Source organism: Carcharhinus amblyrhynchos, chromosome 8, assembly GCF_965287045.1.
Source record: "Carcharhinus amblyrhynchos chromosome 8, sCarAmb.v2.hapA, whole genome shotgun sequence".
In the NCBI taxonomy this organism is placed as follows: Eukaryota; Metazoa; Chordata; class Chondrichthyes; order Carcharhiniformes; family Carcharhinidae; genus Carcharhinus; species Carcharhinus amblyrhynchos.
Window position 1 is genome coordinate 17,392,060 of NC_137331.1, and position 17,198 is coordinate 17,409,257.

Here is a 17,198-nt window from a genome sequence, read left to right on the forward strand (position 1 = left end):
AGGGGTCATGAGAAGGCCTTGGCGGATAAGATTAAGGAGAATCCCAAGGCCTTCTACAAATATGAGAAGAGAAGGGATAGGTGATGGGGGAAAGGTCTGTGTGGAACCAGAAGAAATGGCAGAGGTGCTTAATGAGTACTTTGCCTCTGTATTCACGGTGAAAACTGATCTGGGAGATTTTGCTACAGGTTTGCAGCAGATGGAAAAGATTGAGTATGTGGATATTAAGGAAAAGGATGTGTTAGAACTTTTGAATTCTATCAAGATAGACAAGTCGCCGGGACCAGATGGGATGTACCCCAGGTTACTGTGGGAGGTGAGGGAGGTGATTGCAGAGCCCCTGGTGATGATCTTTGTGTCGTCAATGGAGACGGGAGAGGTTCCGGAGGATTGGAGGATTGCGGATGTGGTTCCTGTTTTCAAGAAAGGGAACAGGGAAAGCCCGGGAAATTACCAACCAGTGAGTCTGACCTCAGTGGTTGGTAAGCTGAGGGAAAGGCTTCTGAGGGACAAGATTTATGAGCATTTGGAGAGGTTTGGCATGATCAGAAATAGTCAGCATGGTTTTGTCAAGGGCAGGTCGTGCCTTACGAGCCTAGTTGAGTTCTTCGAAAATGTGACTGAACACATTGACGAAGGAAGTGCAGTGGACGTGGTGTACATGGACTTCAGCAAGGCGTTTGTTAAGGTCCCCCATGCAAGACTTCTTGAGAAGGTGAGAGGGCATGGGATCAAAGGGGCTTTGGCCTTGTGGATCCAGAACTGGCTTGCCTGCAGAAGGCAGAGAGTGGTTGTGGATGGGTCTTTTTCTGCATGGAGGTCGGTCACCAGTGGAGTGCCCCAGGGATCTGTTCTAGGACCCTTGCTGTTTGTCACTTTCATAAATGACCTCGATGAGGAAGTGCAGGGATGGGTTAGTAAGTTCGCCGATGACACGAAAGTCGGTGGTGTTGTGGATGGTCTGGAAGGATGTCAGAAGTTGCAGCAGGACATAAATAGGATGTAAGACTGGGCGGAGAAGTGGCAGATGGACTTCAACGCGGATAAATGTGTAGTGGTCCATTTTGGCAGGACCAATGGGATGAACGAGTACACTATCAAGGGCAGGAGTCTTTGCAGTGTTGAAGAGTAGAAGGATCTTGGGGTCTGGGTCCACAGGACTCTTAAATCGGTCTCGCAGGTGGAGGAGGTGGTCAAGAAGGCGTATGGTGTACTGGCCTTCATTAATCGAGGGATTGAGTTTAGGAGTCGGGAGGTAATGCTGCAACTTTATAAGTCCCTTGTCAGGCCCCACTTGGAGTACTGTGCGCAGTTCTGGTTGCCTCACTATAAGAAGGACGTAGAAGCTATTGAAAGGTGCAGAGGAGATTTACAAGGATGTTGCCTGGATTGGGAGGCATGCCTTATGAAGTTAGGTTGAGGGAGCTGGGACTCTTCTCCCTGGAGAGGCGTAGGTTGAGAGGCGACCTGATAGAGGTTTATAAAATGTTGAGAGGAATAGATAGGGTGGATTCTCAGAGGCTATTTCCCCGGGTTGAAATGGTCGCTACGAGAGGACACAGATTTAAGGCACAGGGAAGCAAGTACAGAGGTGATGTTAGGGGTAAGTTTTTCACTCAGAGGGTGGTGAGTGAATGGAATCGGCTGCCATCAGTTGTGGTGGAGGCGAACTCGCTGGGGTCTTTTAAAAGACTTCTGGATGAGTATATGGGATTTAATGGGATTGGGGGTTATAGATAGGTCTATGGATTGGTAGGTATTGATGTGATCAGCGCAACTTGTGGGCCGAAGGGCCTGTTTGTGCTGTAGTGTTCTATGTTCTATGGGAGGCAAGGGATGAGATTGCAGAGCCTTTGGCTTTGATCTTTGGGTCCTCACTGTCCACGGGGATAGTGCCAGAGGACTGGAGAGTGGCGAATGTTGTTCCTGTCTTTAAGAAAGGAAATAGGAATTACCCTGGTAATTATAGGCCAGTTAATCCTACTTCAGTGGTCGGTAAGTTAATGGAAAAAGTCCTGAGAGATAGGATTTATGACCACTTGGAAAGACGCAGCTTAATCCAGGATATTCAGCACGGATTTGTGAAGGTTAAGTCTTGCCTCACAAGTTTGATTGAAGTCTTTGAGGACATAACTAAGTGTGTAGATGAAAGTAATGCAGTTGATGTCGTATACATGGATGCATGGTAAGGCGTTTGATAAGGTTCCCCATGGTAGGCTCATGAAGAAAGTCAGGAGGTGTGGAACACAGGGAAATTTGGCCAGTTGGATAAGTAACTGGCTATCTCATAGAAGACAGAGGGTGGTGGTGGATGTAAAATTTTCAGACTGGAGAACAGTTACCAGCGGTGTACCACAGGGATCAGTGCTGGGTCCTCTGCTATTTGTGATTTTTATCAATGACTTGGAGGAAGGGGCTGAAGAATGGGTCAGTAAATTTGCTGACAACAGCAAGATTGGTGGAGTAGTGGATGAGATGGAGGGGTGTTGTAGGTTGCAAAGAAACATTGATAGGATGCAGAGCTGGGCTGAAAAGTGGCAGATGGAGTTTAACTCTGATAAGTGCGACGTGATTCATTTTGGTAGGACAAACTTGAATGCAGATTACAGGGTCAATGGCAGGGTTCTGAGGAATGTGGAAGATCAGAGGGATCTTGGGGTTCACATCCACAATCTCTGAAGGTTGCCACTCAAGTAGTTAGAGCCATGAAGAAGGCTGATAATGTGTTAGCATTTATTAATAGGGGTTTGAGTTTAGGATCCGTGGGGTTATGCTGCAACTGTACAGGACCTTGGTGAGACCACATTTGGAATATTGTGAGCAGTTCTGGTCACGTCACTATAAGAAGGATGTGGAAACATTGGAGAGAGCGCAGAGAAGATTTACCAGGATGCTGCCTGGTTTGGAGGGTAGGTCGAATGAGTAAAGGTTGAGGGAGGTAGGACTTTTCTCTTTCGAGTGGAGGAGGATGAGAGGCGACTTAATAGAGATTTATAAGATGATGAGGGGGATAGATAGAGTGGACGTTCAGAGACTATTTCCTTGGGTAGAAGAAGCAGTTACCAGGGGGCATAACTATAAGGTTCATGGTGGGAGATAATAGGAAGGATGTCCGAGGTAGGTTCTTTACTCAGAGTGGTTGGGGTGTGTATTGGATTGCCGGCTATGACAGTGGAGTCGGACACTTTAGGAACTTTCAAGTGGTTATTGGATAGGCACATGGAGCACACCAGAATGAAAGGGAGTGGGATAGCTTGATCTTGGTTTCGGACAAAGCTCGGCACAACATCGAGGGCCGAAGGTCTGTACTGTGCTGTCCTGTTCAATGTTAGTAGGAGAGACTGGACCTCGAGGGCAAAACCTCAGACTGAAGGGACGTTCCTTTAAAGCTGAGATGAGGATGAATTTCTTCAGCCAGAGGGTGGTTAATCTGTGGAACTCATTGCCACAGAAGGCTGTGGAGGTCAGGTCACTGAGTGCCTTTGAGACAGAGATTGATAGGTTCTTGGTCAATAAGGGGATCAAGAGTTACAGGAGAAGACAGGAGAATGAGGTTGAGAATCGTATCAGCCATGATTGAATGGTGGAGTAGATTCAATGGGCTGAATGGCCTAATTCTGCTCCTATATCTTATGGTCTTACGGACGTGCAAGCTGTCATCTCACTATGGAACCACTGCAGACCCAATATGAGTGCAATATGACTTGAATCAAACAGGGCTGCATTATTGTATCAGTACTCCACCGCATCACCTTGAATCTTCTTGCTGAGCTGCAGCTAACCTACTGGACAAGCAGTAAACTGTTCAATATCTGATGCCTCCAGGTCAGAACAAAGAACGCTGTCATTGAGCTGCAGTATGCAGTAGCGCACATTCAGAGGCTGAGCTACAAACCATTGTTGGCGCATCCACCAAGGCATATAAAAGAATACACCGAGATATTTGGGGAAAAAATGTTCTCTATCAGTCTGCTCCTACCACACAAAATTACCCCTGACCTTCAAAATCCACAGTGAGCCTCTAGACAATGTGGATCATTGGTTTTTCTTGGTTTTCCTTTCCAATAGCACTAGCAAATATTTCCCACAATGTCCTTGCTCTGCTCAACTACAACCTTGATGTAGAGATGCTGGCATTGGACTGGGGTAACCACAGTAAGAAGTCTCACAACACCAGGTTAAAGTCCAACCAGTCCTGTCAGGCCTATACCATCTTCCCCATAACCAGTCATAATGTGCCAGGAGTCTAAAGCTCTCCTTTCAGCACGATAGCTCTCAGCATGCATTCATCTGCTATGCCCTCCTATTTCTCTAGTCGTGTATGTATGGTCCTGGAAGTAATCTGGAGATTGCAGTCAACTCCTGCCATTCTCTAGGGTTCCTTTCTCGCATTAGGTGAAATCACAAATGGAAAATATAATTTATAATGGGAATGAATTAGATTGGCTCCAGCCATCGCCAAATTACACATGTTTAAATTCAAAGAGTCAATATAAAGTGTTCTTTTTTCGTAAACGCAACAATTTTACTGAAATGTTAACAATGTTAAAAATTGTTCAATTACAGGATACAGTACCTGTAGTGTAATTTGCAAATTACAATACAAGTACCATACTTCAGAATGGATGCAGATGGAGTGGCTGATGCAGGTGTTGGCGTGGATGATTTGGATGAGAAGAATGATGATATTGTTGACTGCTTTGCCTTTTTGTTTTTCAACTTTGTAAGGTTCTCTATAAGGAGCAATAGCTGTGTCAATCAGTCTACCAAAAGCATTGCTTCTTTCTGTGTTTGCATAGTGATCTGTTGCCTTTTTTGATAATTTTCGGCTGACCTTCTATCATCTTGGTTGTAAACTGAACCTTTTTAGTCTCTTCTTCCCATTCCAGCTCCTGCCTAAGCTCATTTAATCTTATCAGTCCAATTAATACTTCCACGGAGAGTTCTTCTTTATGAGATTGAAGCAACTCATGCACTACAGCTGTGGTCATGTCTTCAAATCGCTCACCTCCAACTTGTTCTGCCAAGTCAACAATCCTGGCCACTCAGCTTCCACACTGGGGAACCTTTGTGGTTGAAGGTCTAATTTCATCCCATAAGTCCTTAATTATGCCTCTTGCTAGAAGGATGTTGAATTGTTTCCAGCAATCACAGACTGTGGATTTGATTTGATTCATTATTGTCACACATATTAGCATACAGTGAAAAGTATTGTTTACTGTGTGTTATACAAAGCATACCATGTTAAACAAAGCATACCATTCAAAGAGAAGGAAACGAGAAAGTGCAGAATGTAGTGTTACAGTCATAGCTTGCGTGTAGAGTAAGATCAACTGAATGCAAGGTAAGTCCATTCAAAAGTGTGGTGGCAGTAGGGAAGAAGCTGTTCCTGAGTCAGTTCACATGTGACCTCAGACTTCTGTATCTTTTTCCTGATGGAAGAAGGTGGAAGAGAGAATTATAGAATACTACGATGTAGAAGGAGGCCAGTTGGCCTATCAAGTCTGCACTGACCACAATCCCATCCAGTCCCTATCCCTGGAATCCCACGCAATTACCCTAGCTACTAAGGGTCAATTTAGCATAGCCAATCCACCTAATTCAACATCTTTGGATTAAGGGAGGAAACTGGAACACCCATGCATTCATAGGGAGAACTTACAAACTCCACACAGACAGTGACCCAAGCCAGGAATTGAACCCACATCTCTGAAGCTGTGAGGAAGCAATGCTAGCCACTTTGTCACTATGCCGTCCCTGCGATGGACTGGGCTAAAAGGGTCTGCTTCCAATACGATGGAGGATGTGGCTGAAACTTTGTCGGGTGTAGTAACCCTTGAATGATATACAGTGAGCCCTTTGTCCACTGGTCGGACAAGTGAAATCATATTTGGGGATAAAACAAAATTTCAACATTTGGATGATTCTCCACAAGACAGAGTGAATGCCCAGGTGCATTATTGAGGATTAGAAACATAGAAAAACTACAGCACAATACAGGCCCTTCAGCCCACAAAGTTGTGCCGACCACGTCCCTACCTCAGAGATTACAAGGCTTACCTATAACCTTCTATCTTACTAAGTTCCATGTACTTATCTAAAAGTGTCTTAAAAGACCCTATCGAATCTGCCTCCACCACTGTTGCCAGCAGGCCAATCCATGCACCCACCATCTTCTGAGTGAAAAACTTACCCCTGACATCTCCTCTGTACCTACAGCCCAGCACCTTAAACCTGTGTCCTCTTGTGGCAACCATTTCAGCCCTGGGAAAAAGCCTCTGACTATCCACTCAATCAATACCTCTCAACATTTATACATCTCTGTCAGGTCACCCCTCATCTTTCATCTCTCCAAGGAGAAAGGCTGAGCTCACTCAACCTATCCTCATAAGGCATGTTCCCCAATCCAGGCAACAGCCTTGTAAATCCCCTCTGCACCCTTTCTATGGCTTCCACATCCTTTCTGTAATGAGGTGACCAGAACTGGGAGCATCAGTCTCTTTTGCTTCCATCTTGGAATCCATGTCATTGTAACCCCGGAGGGCAGGTGTGGGGTCGACTTCCAGTTGTGACTTGGCCTTGGTAGTGGTTGTACCCATGACTGATAATGAGGTCTGCACTGGCATGAGCTCCCTACTCCTGAGGCGATCCAGGTTTTTTCTGACAATTTTGCCATACACTTGGATCTTATAAGACACCTGTCCTGTTTTCTCCTTTATGAGCTCGGGGACCCAACTGAGGCTGTTCCCAAAGTTCTGCACTGATTTTGAACATTCTTTCTGTTCTTCGTCATAGTTCTTCTTACGGTTCACTTGTTTGGATTCCCCACTAGGTTTGAGAACTGAAAGCTTAATCTTGTTCAAAGCCTCTGTCCCATTAACAGGTTAATTCCTGTTATTGTATGCAGAGGTGCCTGCAGTCGAATAAAAATCATTCAATTTTGGTCTCTGTGGATGCTGCAGATTGCTTCTTCATGCCAAGTTTAAAAGTTTGCACCATTCATTCAGCCAGCTCATTCAATGATGGGTGATAGGATGTTGTCTGAATGTGTTTGATCCATTGGAAAGCATGAAGGTCTGAAACTGAGTGCTCGTTAAGGCAGTGCCATTGCCAAAGATTAGGACTTCAGGTATCCCATTTGTGCACAAATTTTGTTATAGTTTCTCAATGGTAGCATGGGAAGTGGTGGAATCTATGCAAAAGTATTCTCAGCCATTTGCAGTGCATGTTTACCATAATTAAGAATGTGGAGCCTGAAAAAGGCTGAGTGAAGTCTACATGCACTTGCATCCAGGACCTACAAGGCCACTCTCGTGGATGTAGGAAGGCTGAGAGGGGGCGCTTTTGATTCTCCTGACATGACTCATATATCTGAGAAAGTAGGTAATGTTTGCATCAAGACTGGGCCACCATACTTAGCTTCTGGTTGGCATTTTCGTCTTTGAAATTCCAAGGTGACTATGGTGTAATTCCAGAAATGTTGGACCTTGTCCTGGGCGAGGGCAACTATGCAGGAACTCCAGAGAATAATGCAATCCTCAACACTGAGCTCGTCTTTCTTCATCCAGTAGTGTTTCATTTCATTTGAGAGCTGTCGTCTAATACCTCATGTAATATTATTTTTTTAAAATTTAGACTGAACTGGGTCCTTTTGTGTCTAGGCCTTAATTTGCCTTGCAGACACCAGCAAGGTATCTAAAAAACTGAGGGTCATCACAACCTTTTCCACAGCTGGTGGTGAAACTGGGCTTTTGAGAAACTGCAGATGACTCAGTGCATCAGTGTTAGACATCCAGATCCCGGGAATACTTCATAAGGAAGTATTCATAAACTTCCAGTAAAAAACCCAAGGTTGGATCAGGATGGATGCAATGGGGGGTATTGCCTTGTCTTCTTTAAAAAGTTCCAGCAATGGATTGTGATCAGTTACTAAGATGAGGTGCCTACTGTAAGCATATTGATGGAATTTTTTAATATCAAGGAAAATTGGCAACCCCTCTTTCCTGATTTGGGAATATCTTCGAGAGGGCTCTTGGCTTCTCTGTTACATCTCTCCAGCAACGTGCCAGGGCTGCCCTAACCCTTTAAGAGGAGGGATTGTATGTCAAGATAGGGCTCTTTCTGCTGTCAAAATGGGCAAATAGAGGACAAATGTTGCTGGTAATATTGTTGAAAGCCTCCAGCTGCGGTGCCTAACAAGATTGCTTTCGATGTTTCCACAGTACTGCATGCAAGGGGGTCAGTAAAGAAACTAAATTAGGAATAAACTTCCTATTAGGAATTCCTATTAGAAATAATAATCCACTAACCCCAGGAAGGATTTCAATTCTCCAGGGTTCCTTGGAGTTGACACCTCCTCACCTTGTCCTCTTCTGGATGAAAGCCCTTGCCATCGCCCAAATATGTCACGGCATTTGCTTCGAAGACATATTTTTTCTTTTTCAGGCATACCTTGACCTCTGGAAATCACTGCAAGACCTCCTCCAAGTTTGTTAGGTGCTTGTGTTCTGCCTGTGACCATAACATCGTTCGGGTACACTGCTACCTGAGGAAACCCTTGGAGTATGTTCTCCATGCCCATTGAAAAATCGCTTCTGCAGACGAATCACCAGAAGTCAGGCAACTGTACTCACATAGACGTTTGTGTGCATTAATTGTCACTTACTTTCAGAAAGGCTCATTCAAGTTGGAGATACAAATGGGTCATGTCCAACTTTGAAAATGTTTGGCCTCTAGTTAACCCGGTGTACAGATCTTTAATCTGGAGCATGGGGCATCTGCCAAGTTTCGAAACTCTGTTGACATTTAGCTTATAGTTGCCACAAAGTCTGACTGATTTATCCGGCTTAAGGACAGGGACAATATGTGTGGCCTATTCCATGAACTATATGGATCTTATTATGCCCAATCTTTCCAGGCATTTCAGTTACGACTATCCCTTTTCCAATAGGGATGGGTGGTACTGGTTTTGCCTTAAAATACTTAGGCATAGCATTGGGGTCAATGTAGTTCTTAGCCTTGGCTCCGCTTATTCAGGATACTTCTTGATGATTTTGCACATTTCCTCAATGCCCAGCCTGAAGACCTCTAGCCAGTACGGTCTGATGTGTTGGAGCCAATCTCTCCCCAAAAGGCGAGGTCCTTGTCTCCTTACACCGATGATTGGAAGTTGAGGTGGCTGCTGCCTGTACATCACTAGGGTTCTGCGGTGCCTTTTATCTGCAAATGGCTCCCTCCTGTAGGTGGCCAGGCTAGCCTTTGTGCCAAATAAGTTCAGAAACCGAATCTGGAGGAGATTATGGGTGGGATTTTATGGCCTCGCTCGACCCAAGACCGGAAAATTGCGCCAGAGGTCAATGAACCTTCTCATTGTCCTCCTCGTTACACTTCAGTCAGCCACCATTCCAAGATGGTGCCAGGGCGTTGCGACTTTTTGCAGCCTGCGCCCAGCATACCTTCTAATTCTATTGTTTACCTTCTAACTCTAATTCTATTGTTCTATGCTCCTGAAACTTCACTAACTCTTTTAAACTCTACACCCTAGCTATAACTATAACACGGCATTCTTCACTCTCGTTTCCTTCTCTATGAACAGTATGCTTTGTCTCTATAGACCGCAAGAAACAATACTTTTCACTGTATGCTAATACATGTGACAGTGATAAATTAAATCAAACCAATATTCCAGTCGATAGTTGGGTAATTAAAGTCCCTTATTATCATTTTATATTTTGCACCTTTCTTTTGAGGCAAAAATGGAAATAAAACTAAAATAAGCAAAAATGCTGCAAACTGAAACAAGAAGGTGCTGGAAAAAAGAACAAAAAACAAAGAACAAAGAACAAAAACAGCCTGGGAAACAGGCCTTTCGGCCCAACGAGCCCACGCCGCCATTTTAACATTACCAGTTCCCCCTCCACCCATGACCTTTATCTATTGTTTATGGCATTCCACATTGAGGGAAACTAATTTAGGGACAATTTATTACCTCCAATCAGCCTAATAGCACATCTTTGGGGTGTGGGAGGAAACCGGAGCACCTGGAGAAAACCCACGCAAGGGAGAATGCGCAAACTCCCACAGACACTGGCCCAAATCCATGTGTCTGCACAGCAAACAGTGATAGTCACTGAGCTGTCGTGTTGCCCAGCATCTGGTCCAGATTAAGCACACACTAACGACATGAAGCACTAGGCTACTCTCGAACATTTAAGAGCAGCCCAAATACGACCCATCGTGTGTATGCCCCTCGTTGGACAACAAGGCGGACCAACTTAAAACCTGTGAATTAAAAGAGAAAAATATTATCATACCACATCCTTTTACATTACCAGGGATGTCCCAATGCTAATGAACCTTATTTAAAACAATCTCCTATATCCTCCCATCTCCAACCCACTCATGTGCCTGTCTAAGTAACTCTTAAACAACTCCAGCGTGCCTGCCTCCACCACCTTACTTGGCAGAGCATTCCATACCCCCACTACCCTCTGTGTGAAAAACCTCCCTCTAATATCTGTGTTATACCTCTCCCCCCTCACCTTAAGCCCGTGGCCCCTCGTACTGTGTGTCTCTAACATAGGAAATAGCTTACCTCTGTTTACTCTATCTATACCCTTCATAATCTTATATACCTCTATTAGATCCCCCCTCAGTTGCCGTCTTTCAAGGGAAAACAGCCCCAATTTGCTCAATCTTTCCTCATAACCCAGTCCTTCCATACCAGGCAACATCCTGGTAAACCTCCTCTGCACTCTCTCCAGAGTCTCCACGTCGTTCCGGTAGTAAGGCGACCAGAACTGGACACAGTGCTCTAAATGCGGCCTAACCAACGTTCTGTACAACTGCAACATTAGACTCCAGTTCTTATATTCTATACCCCTTCCTATAAAGGCTAACATACCATAGGCTTTCTTCACAACCTTCTCCACTTGTACTGCCACCTTCAAAGACTTGTGCACTCGCACCCCCACGTCTCGCTGCATTTCTATACTCTTTATAGGCTTACCCTTTATCATATAACTCCCCCCTACATTATTCCAGCCAAAATGCATCACCTCACATTTATCCGGATTAAACTCCATTTGCCATATATCTACCCAATATACCAGCCTATCAATATCCCGTTTTATTGCCAGACACTGCTCCTTACTGCCCGCCAATCCAGCCATCTTGGTGTCATCTGCAAATTTGCTGATCACACCACTTACTCCCTCTTCCAAGTCATTTATATATACTACAAAGAGAAGAGGTCCCAGTACCGAGCCCTGCGGCACACCAGACCTCCAGCTAGAAAAGGACCCCTCCACTACGACTCTCTGTCTCCTCTTAGCAAACCAGTTCTCAACCTATCTAGATACCTGGCCTCGTATCCCATGAGCCTTAATCTTTTCTACCAACCTACCATGAGGGACTTTGTCAAACGCCTTACTGAAATCCATATAGACGACATCAAAGGCTCGTCCTTCGTCGACCGTTTTTGTCACCTCCTCAAAGAATTCTACCAGATTCGTAAGGCAGGACTTCGCCTTTACAAAGCCATGCTGCGTATCCTTAATCAGATCGCAACGCTCTAAGTGCTCATACATCCTATCCCTAAGAATCCTCTCCATCAACTTGCCTACCACTGACGTCAAACTCACCGGCCTATAGTTACCCAGGTTATCCCTCCTACCCTTTTTAAACAACGGTACCACGTTTGCTATCCTGCAGTCCTCTGGGACCTCACCTGTGTCCAAAGAAGAGACAAAGATTTGCGTCAGAGGCCCAGCAATTTCATCTCTCGCCTCCCTAAGCAGCCTAGGATAAATGCCATCGGGCCCCGGAGATTTATCAGTTTTAATGCTACCTAAACTTGGCAGCATCTGTGAGAGCAAGATACCTGGTCCACTGTAGTACTTCAGTGGAGCACCATGCAGTATCTCATCTTTTGGTTGGGTACGCTTCAGCCCACGGGACTCAACATGGACTTGGACAGCTTTAGACTATGACCTTTCTCCTCCATCTTGAATCCCTTTTTAAAAATATCCCATACATGCGTTGCCTCAACCACACCCCCCCAGCCCCCTCACCAGGCCATCTGTTCTTTGTTCTTAAAGTTGCTGCTTTTGTTGCAATCTCGCACAACTACAGTTTAATATCTCACACATACTACTAACTCTGCTCAGGTCTGCTTCCAGATAGATGCCGCCTGGCCTGCTGAATGAAGTCTCACAACATCAGGTAGGACTTTAACCTGGTTTTGTGAGACTTCTTAGTGCGTTTACCCCAGTCCAACACCAACATCTCCACATCATGACTACCATCGACACTGCTTAATTTTACCATCGTCCTCAGTTCTTACTGGAAATAAAATTATCCTTTATCTTTCAGGTTTAGAATAGTTCTATGATTGTAATAGTTTTTGAAAGCATAATTTGTTTAAAGATAAACTACATGTTGACGCAACTATGTCTCAATACTGTTATTACCTAAAACCGCAATCTATAATGCGGCAGTGTATTCTTGTCTCCTGACGGTTGGTGTGATTATATTTGAGCTCGGGCTCGAGGCAGTGCGGGGCCAAGGGTGAAACCGGCTCCAGCTGTCAATCAGGACAGGTGTGCCGGTTGCGCGGGACCAGGAACATGCTGTCAATCAACAGTATGGGCGGGACCTAGTTGCCAATGAGAAGTGTGGGTCAAAGGGGCTGGACCGAGCTGTCAATCAGTGCGTTGTGAGCGAGCACTGAGCCAATCCGCAAAGCAGCACGGGCGGGGCTGGGCGGAGTGACTGATCTGTCAATCAAAGCGGCTAGTGCGGGGCTGGGCGGAGTGACTGTCTTGTCAATCAAGGCGGTCTGGGTGGGGCGGATTGACCGAGTTCGTGCAGAGTTGGTAAGGGACGAGGCTGGGGTGCCAGTCGGAGCAGTTTGGGCCCGGGCCAGTCTCAGTGTGGTCTGTCAATCACAGCCATTTGGGCCGGGCCGGTAATCAGAGCAGTTTAGGCAGGAGGTGGGGCCGAGTTATCAATCAGAGGTATTCAGGCGGGAGGTGCGGTGATTCTGGCTGGGGTACAAGGCCGGAGCACGGATGCTGTTTGTTTAAGTGAGGAAAGCGGAGACATGAGAGCAACTTCAAGGAGGAGGCAGCAGCATCTGCCGCCACCACCACCACGTGTAGCTTCACATCTTGTAACACAGGTAAATATAGCCAGAGACAGCCTCAGGAACACAGCAGCAACCCACTGAGGGAGCAAACCCTAAACAGCATGAGTAGCAATTTCCAGCTTGCCTCTGCTGAAGACAGTTTTAAAATAGCTCGGCTTTGTGGCTGTAGCCCTTCTGAAGATCAACGTATACTACAGCGCGTTCTTGTACATTACAGCATTGGAAGTATTCGGCCCATTGAGTCTGCGAGTTTTCTGTACAGAAGTCCAATCAACCCCATTCCCCTATAGCTCTGCAAATTTCTTTCCATCAGTTGTCTATCCCATACAATGCAGAAGGAGGCCATTCACCCCATCGAGTCTGCACTGACTCCCATCTTACCCAGATCCACCCCTCTTCCCTGTAACCCAGTGCATTTACCATGGTTAATCCACCTAACCTACATGATTTCGGCCATTGGAATAACATGACTAATCCCTTTGAAATAATTTGTCACAAGTAAGGCTTACGTTAACACTGCAAAGAAGTTATGACAATTCCCTAGTTGCCACAGTCTGGTGCCTGTTTGGGTCAATGTACCTAACCAGCCCGTCTTTCAGGATGGGGGAGGAAATCAGAACACCTGGAAGAAACCCACACAGATATAGGGAGAGAGTGCAAACTTGACACAGACAGTGACCAAGCCAAGAATCAAACCTGGGTCCCTGGTGCTGTGAAGCAGCAGTGCTAGCTACCCTGCCACCTCATTTGCTTTGGCTCACTCTCACATTCCTGATTTATCTCTTGCCCAAAGTCTTGAACCTCCTACTCCTTGCACCATCAGGAGTAAGTGCTTCTTTGTCAATCTCATCCCAATCTGTAATCGTTTTGTTTATCTCTTTCAGACCTCCCCTCAATTTCCTCCTGGGTGCTTTGGTTTCTTCCCACAATCCAAAGATGTGCCTATTAGGTGGATTGGCTATGTCACATTGTCCCTGAGTGTCTCAGGATGTGTAGGCTAGATGGATTAGCAGGATAAATGTGGGGTTATGAAATGGTATGGGCTGGGGTAAGAGACTCATTCAGAGAATCAGTGAGGATTTGATGGGCCAAATGGCTTGTTCTGCACTGAAGGGATTTGTTGATTTAGTCTATGTTGTCTCTGTCTGTCCCTTCCGCCACTTCTCTGTATTAAATTCCAGCTGCTACTTGTCTGCCCTTTCCATTAGTTATCCGTTTCCTGTTGCAGTTGATCAGTAACATCCTCATTGCCATTCTTTTGAGTTTGGTTTCTCCTGTCTGATATCCAAGTTATATATCAAAAAAGCAGGGGTCCTAGCTTTGAACTTTGCTCAGGTGCACCATCCTCTCAACTGGTTCTGAGTAGTGGGATCATCAATGAGGTGTGAATAATGCAGGGTAGCTGAAGGCTAGTTAGTATCTTTCCATCTCTTGGATCAACTTTATTAATTTTGTATAGACTTTCAATAGCCTGTATTGGCCTTCACTTTGGAAAATTCTCTCTTCATTTGGTTTTCCATCAAGCTATTTATGAAAATTCCAGATGCTGTGTCAGGACAGAGGATGATGATTGATCTTGTGTCAGGGATCATAGTTGCACCCTTTCCCCTATTATTTTTATTCTCACCATTGATTGGACATTAAGGAAGTCAACCAAGTATTTTAACTTGGATTGAAATGGATCAGTGATAGTCAGCTCACAGATTTGACCTTTGTTGATGATATTACTGCTCTTTTGGACGCACAGTAGGGTTGTAACAGCTCATTAACTCAATCAGCAATCAGGCTGAGAGAATGGGACTTGCCATAAATACCAAGAAAACAAGAAATATGATGACAGGAAACCACCTACAAACAACAGATGTAATCAAAAAGCATTGACATTGTAAAGGACTTCACCTTTCTGGATAGTTCTGTTAATAGTGGGGGAGGCATAGACAAAAAGCTCAATGTGAGAATAGGTATAACATTATCAGCTTTCAATCAACTGAAAAAAAGATTTGGAATAGCAAAAACCTTTCTATGAAAACAAAGCTTAGGTTTTACAAATCAAGTGTGCTTTCCATTCTATATGGTTGTGAAATTTGAAACCTGAAAAAGAATGCCTTTAATATCAGATGGCTTTAAAGGATTCCAGGCATACCATGGGTGAGTTTGTATGCTTAACACTGAAGTAAGAACAACCTCCAGTTTGACCGATCAGTTGCAAAAGATGGCTCAGTTGGCTTGGCCATGTCACCTGACTCCCACCTAGAGACACAAAATAGAATAAAATAGCATAGATTGGAAAGGACTAAGTCATTGTTAAGCACCTCAGAATTCTAAGGAAAGAGTAGACAGGATAATTCAGTAAAAGTCATTTAAATTTGACAAAGATCGGGCGATGCCGAATCTTCTTTGCAGCCTGTTCATCAGGTCAGACACGGCAGATGGTCAATTTACTGATCTGGACTTTGATATTGCTGCCCTGGCAGAAACAGGTTGCAACAGCTCACTAACTCAATCAGGCTGAGAGAATGGGACTCATCATAAGCATCAAGAACATTTGAGATGAATTGGTGCTAAATTGTCAGTGGAGATCTTCAGCTGGTCAACAAACATAGGGTTGAAGTGAGAATATTGACTGTTGACAGAAGAGTTAAGGCATTCTTTGTTTCATGCATCTATGTGGGGAGCTGCTGAGTCCAAGTCTGGACATAGAACATAGGGAGAAACTGATTTTTTTGGTGGAAGGATCAAAAACCAGAGGACACCGATTTTAAGGTGACAGGCAAAAGAAACAACAGCGATGTAAAAAAATGTTCAAATGCAGCGAGTGGCTTTGAAATGACCTATCTGTTTGCCTCAATCACTCCCAATGCTATTGAGTTTCATATTTTAATCACACTGAATGAAGACTATTTTCCTAATCTTCCTACTTATAAGCTCTTTTGTATTTATATCCCCTGGTTTTTGCACAGCTCCACAAGTGGAAACATCCTCGCCACATCTACCCTATGCATTCCAATCATAATTTTGGAGATCGCAATCTAATTCATGTTCTGTGCTTTACTATGTCCTGTTCACTCCTTCGTGCTAGCTGTAATCTCTTAGTCCTGGTGCCACCCATTTGAATCTTTTTTGCACTTTCTCCAGTGCTACAATTTATTTTTTATTGTATAGAGACTAGGACTCTGCATGATATTCTCTGTGCAATCTGGTCAGGATCTGGAAGGTTGAACATGAGTTTTATATTCTGAGAAAGAAATCCAGGTGTTTTGCTGAGCTGCGGTGTTATTTTTAATAATTTGTTCTCCAGCATTCCTACATCCTTTGATTTCAACATCTTTCAGTTTCTTATTTTCTAACATGTCGATGATGTTTAATATTTATGATAAAGTTCATTTGCCACTTTCTAATGTTTTCTTGCATTCTGTTGTTTTCTCTTTCAGTGTTAGCTATAGCCCCAGTTTGATATCTGCAAATATTCATCAAGCTACTGCACCTTTCCCTAAATCTGAATCATTGGTGTAAATTATCAGTAACTGTAATCTTGGCATTGACAGATATGGGATATTGAGCATAGAATGTAGAACAGTACAGCACAGTACAGGCACTTTGACCCTCAATGTTGTGCCCAGCTATGTCCAAACCCAAGATCAAGCTATCCCACTCCCAATAATTCTGGTGTGCTCCATGTGCCTATTCAGTAACTGCTTGAAAGTTCCCAAAGTGTCCGACTCCATTATCACAGCAGGATACAGTAGTGACTTTTAAGGGGCGTCTTGACAAGTACATGAATGAGATGGGAAAAGCGGGATATGGTCTCTGGAAGGGTAGGGGGTTTTAGGTTACTCTTGGAGGGCCGAAGGGCCTGTTCCTGTGCTGTAATTGTCTTTGTTCTTAAAATGAGGCTTAATCTAATATTTTTGGTTCATATAAAGATGCCACACCACCAGTCATTAAAGGGTTATGGATTTTTCCTGGTGTTCTGGCCAGCATTTACCACATTTAAAAACTGAATAATTGACCAGTTAAATTGCTGTTTATGGGGAATTGCAGTGCCCAAACC

The 17,198-nt window shown here is 44.4% G+C and overlaps 1 protein-coding gene across 1 annotated transcript in view; it reads left to right on the plus strand.

Moving 5' to 3' along the window:
- The first annotated feature begins 12,862 nt into the window (after positions 1–12,862).
- LOC145346455 (uncharacterized) overlaps positions 12,863–17,198 on the plus strand; it is a 176,480-nt gene continuing 172,144 nt past the window's right edge. Inside the window, exon 1 of the mRNA XM_080193729.1 lies at positions 12,863–13,180. Coding sequence (XP_080049855.1) covers positions 13,103–13,180 — 78 coding nt within the window. The 5' untranslated portion in view covers positions 12,863–13,102. The remainder of the gene's footprint in view (positions 13,181–17,198) is intronic.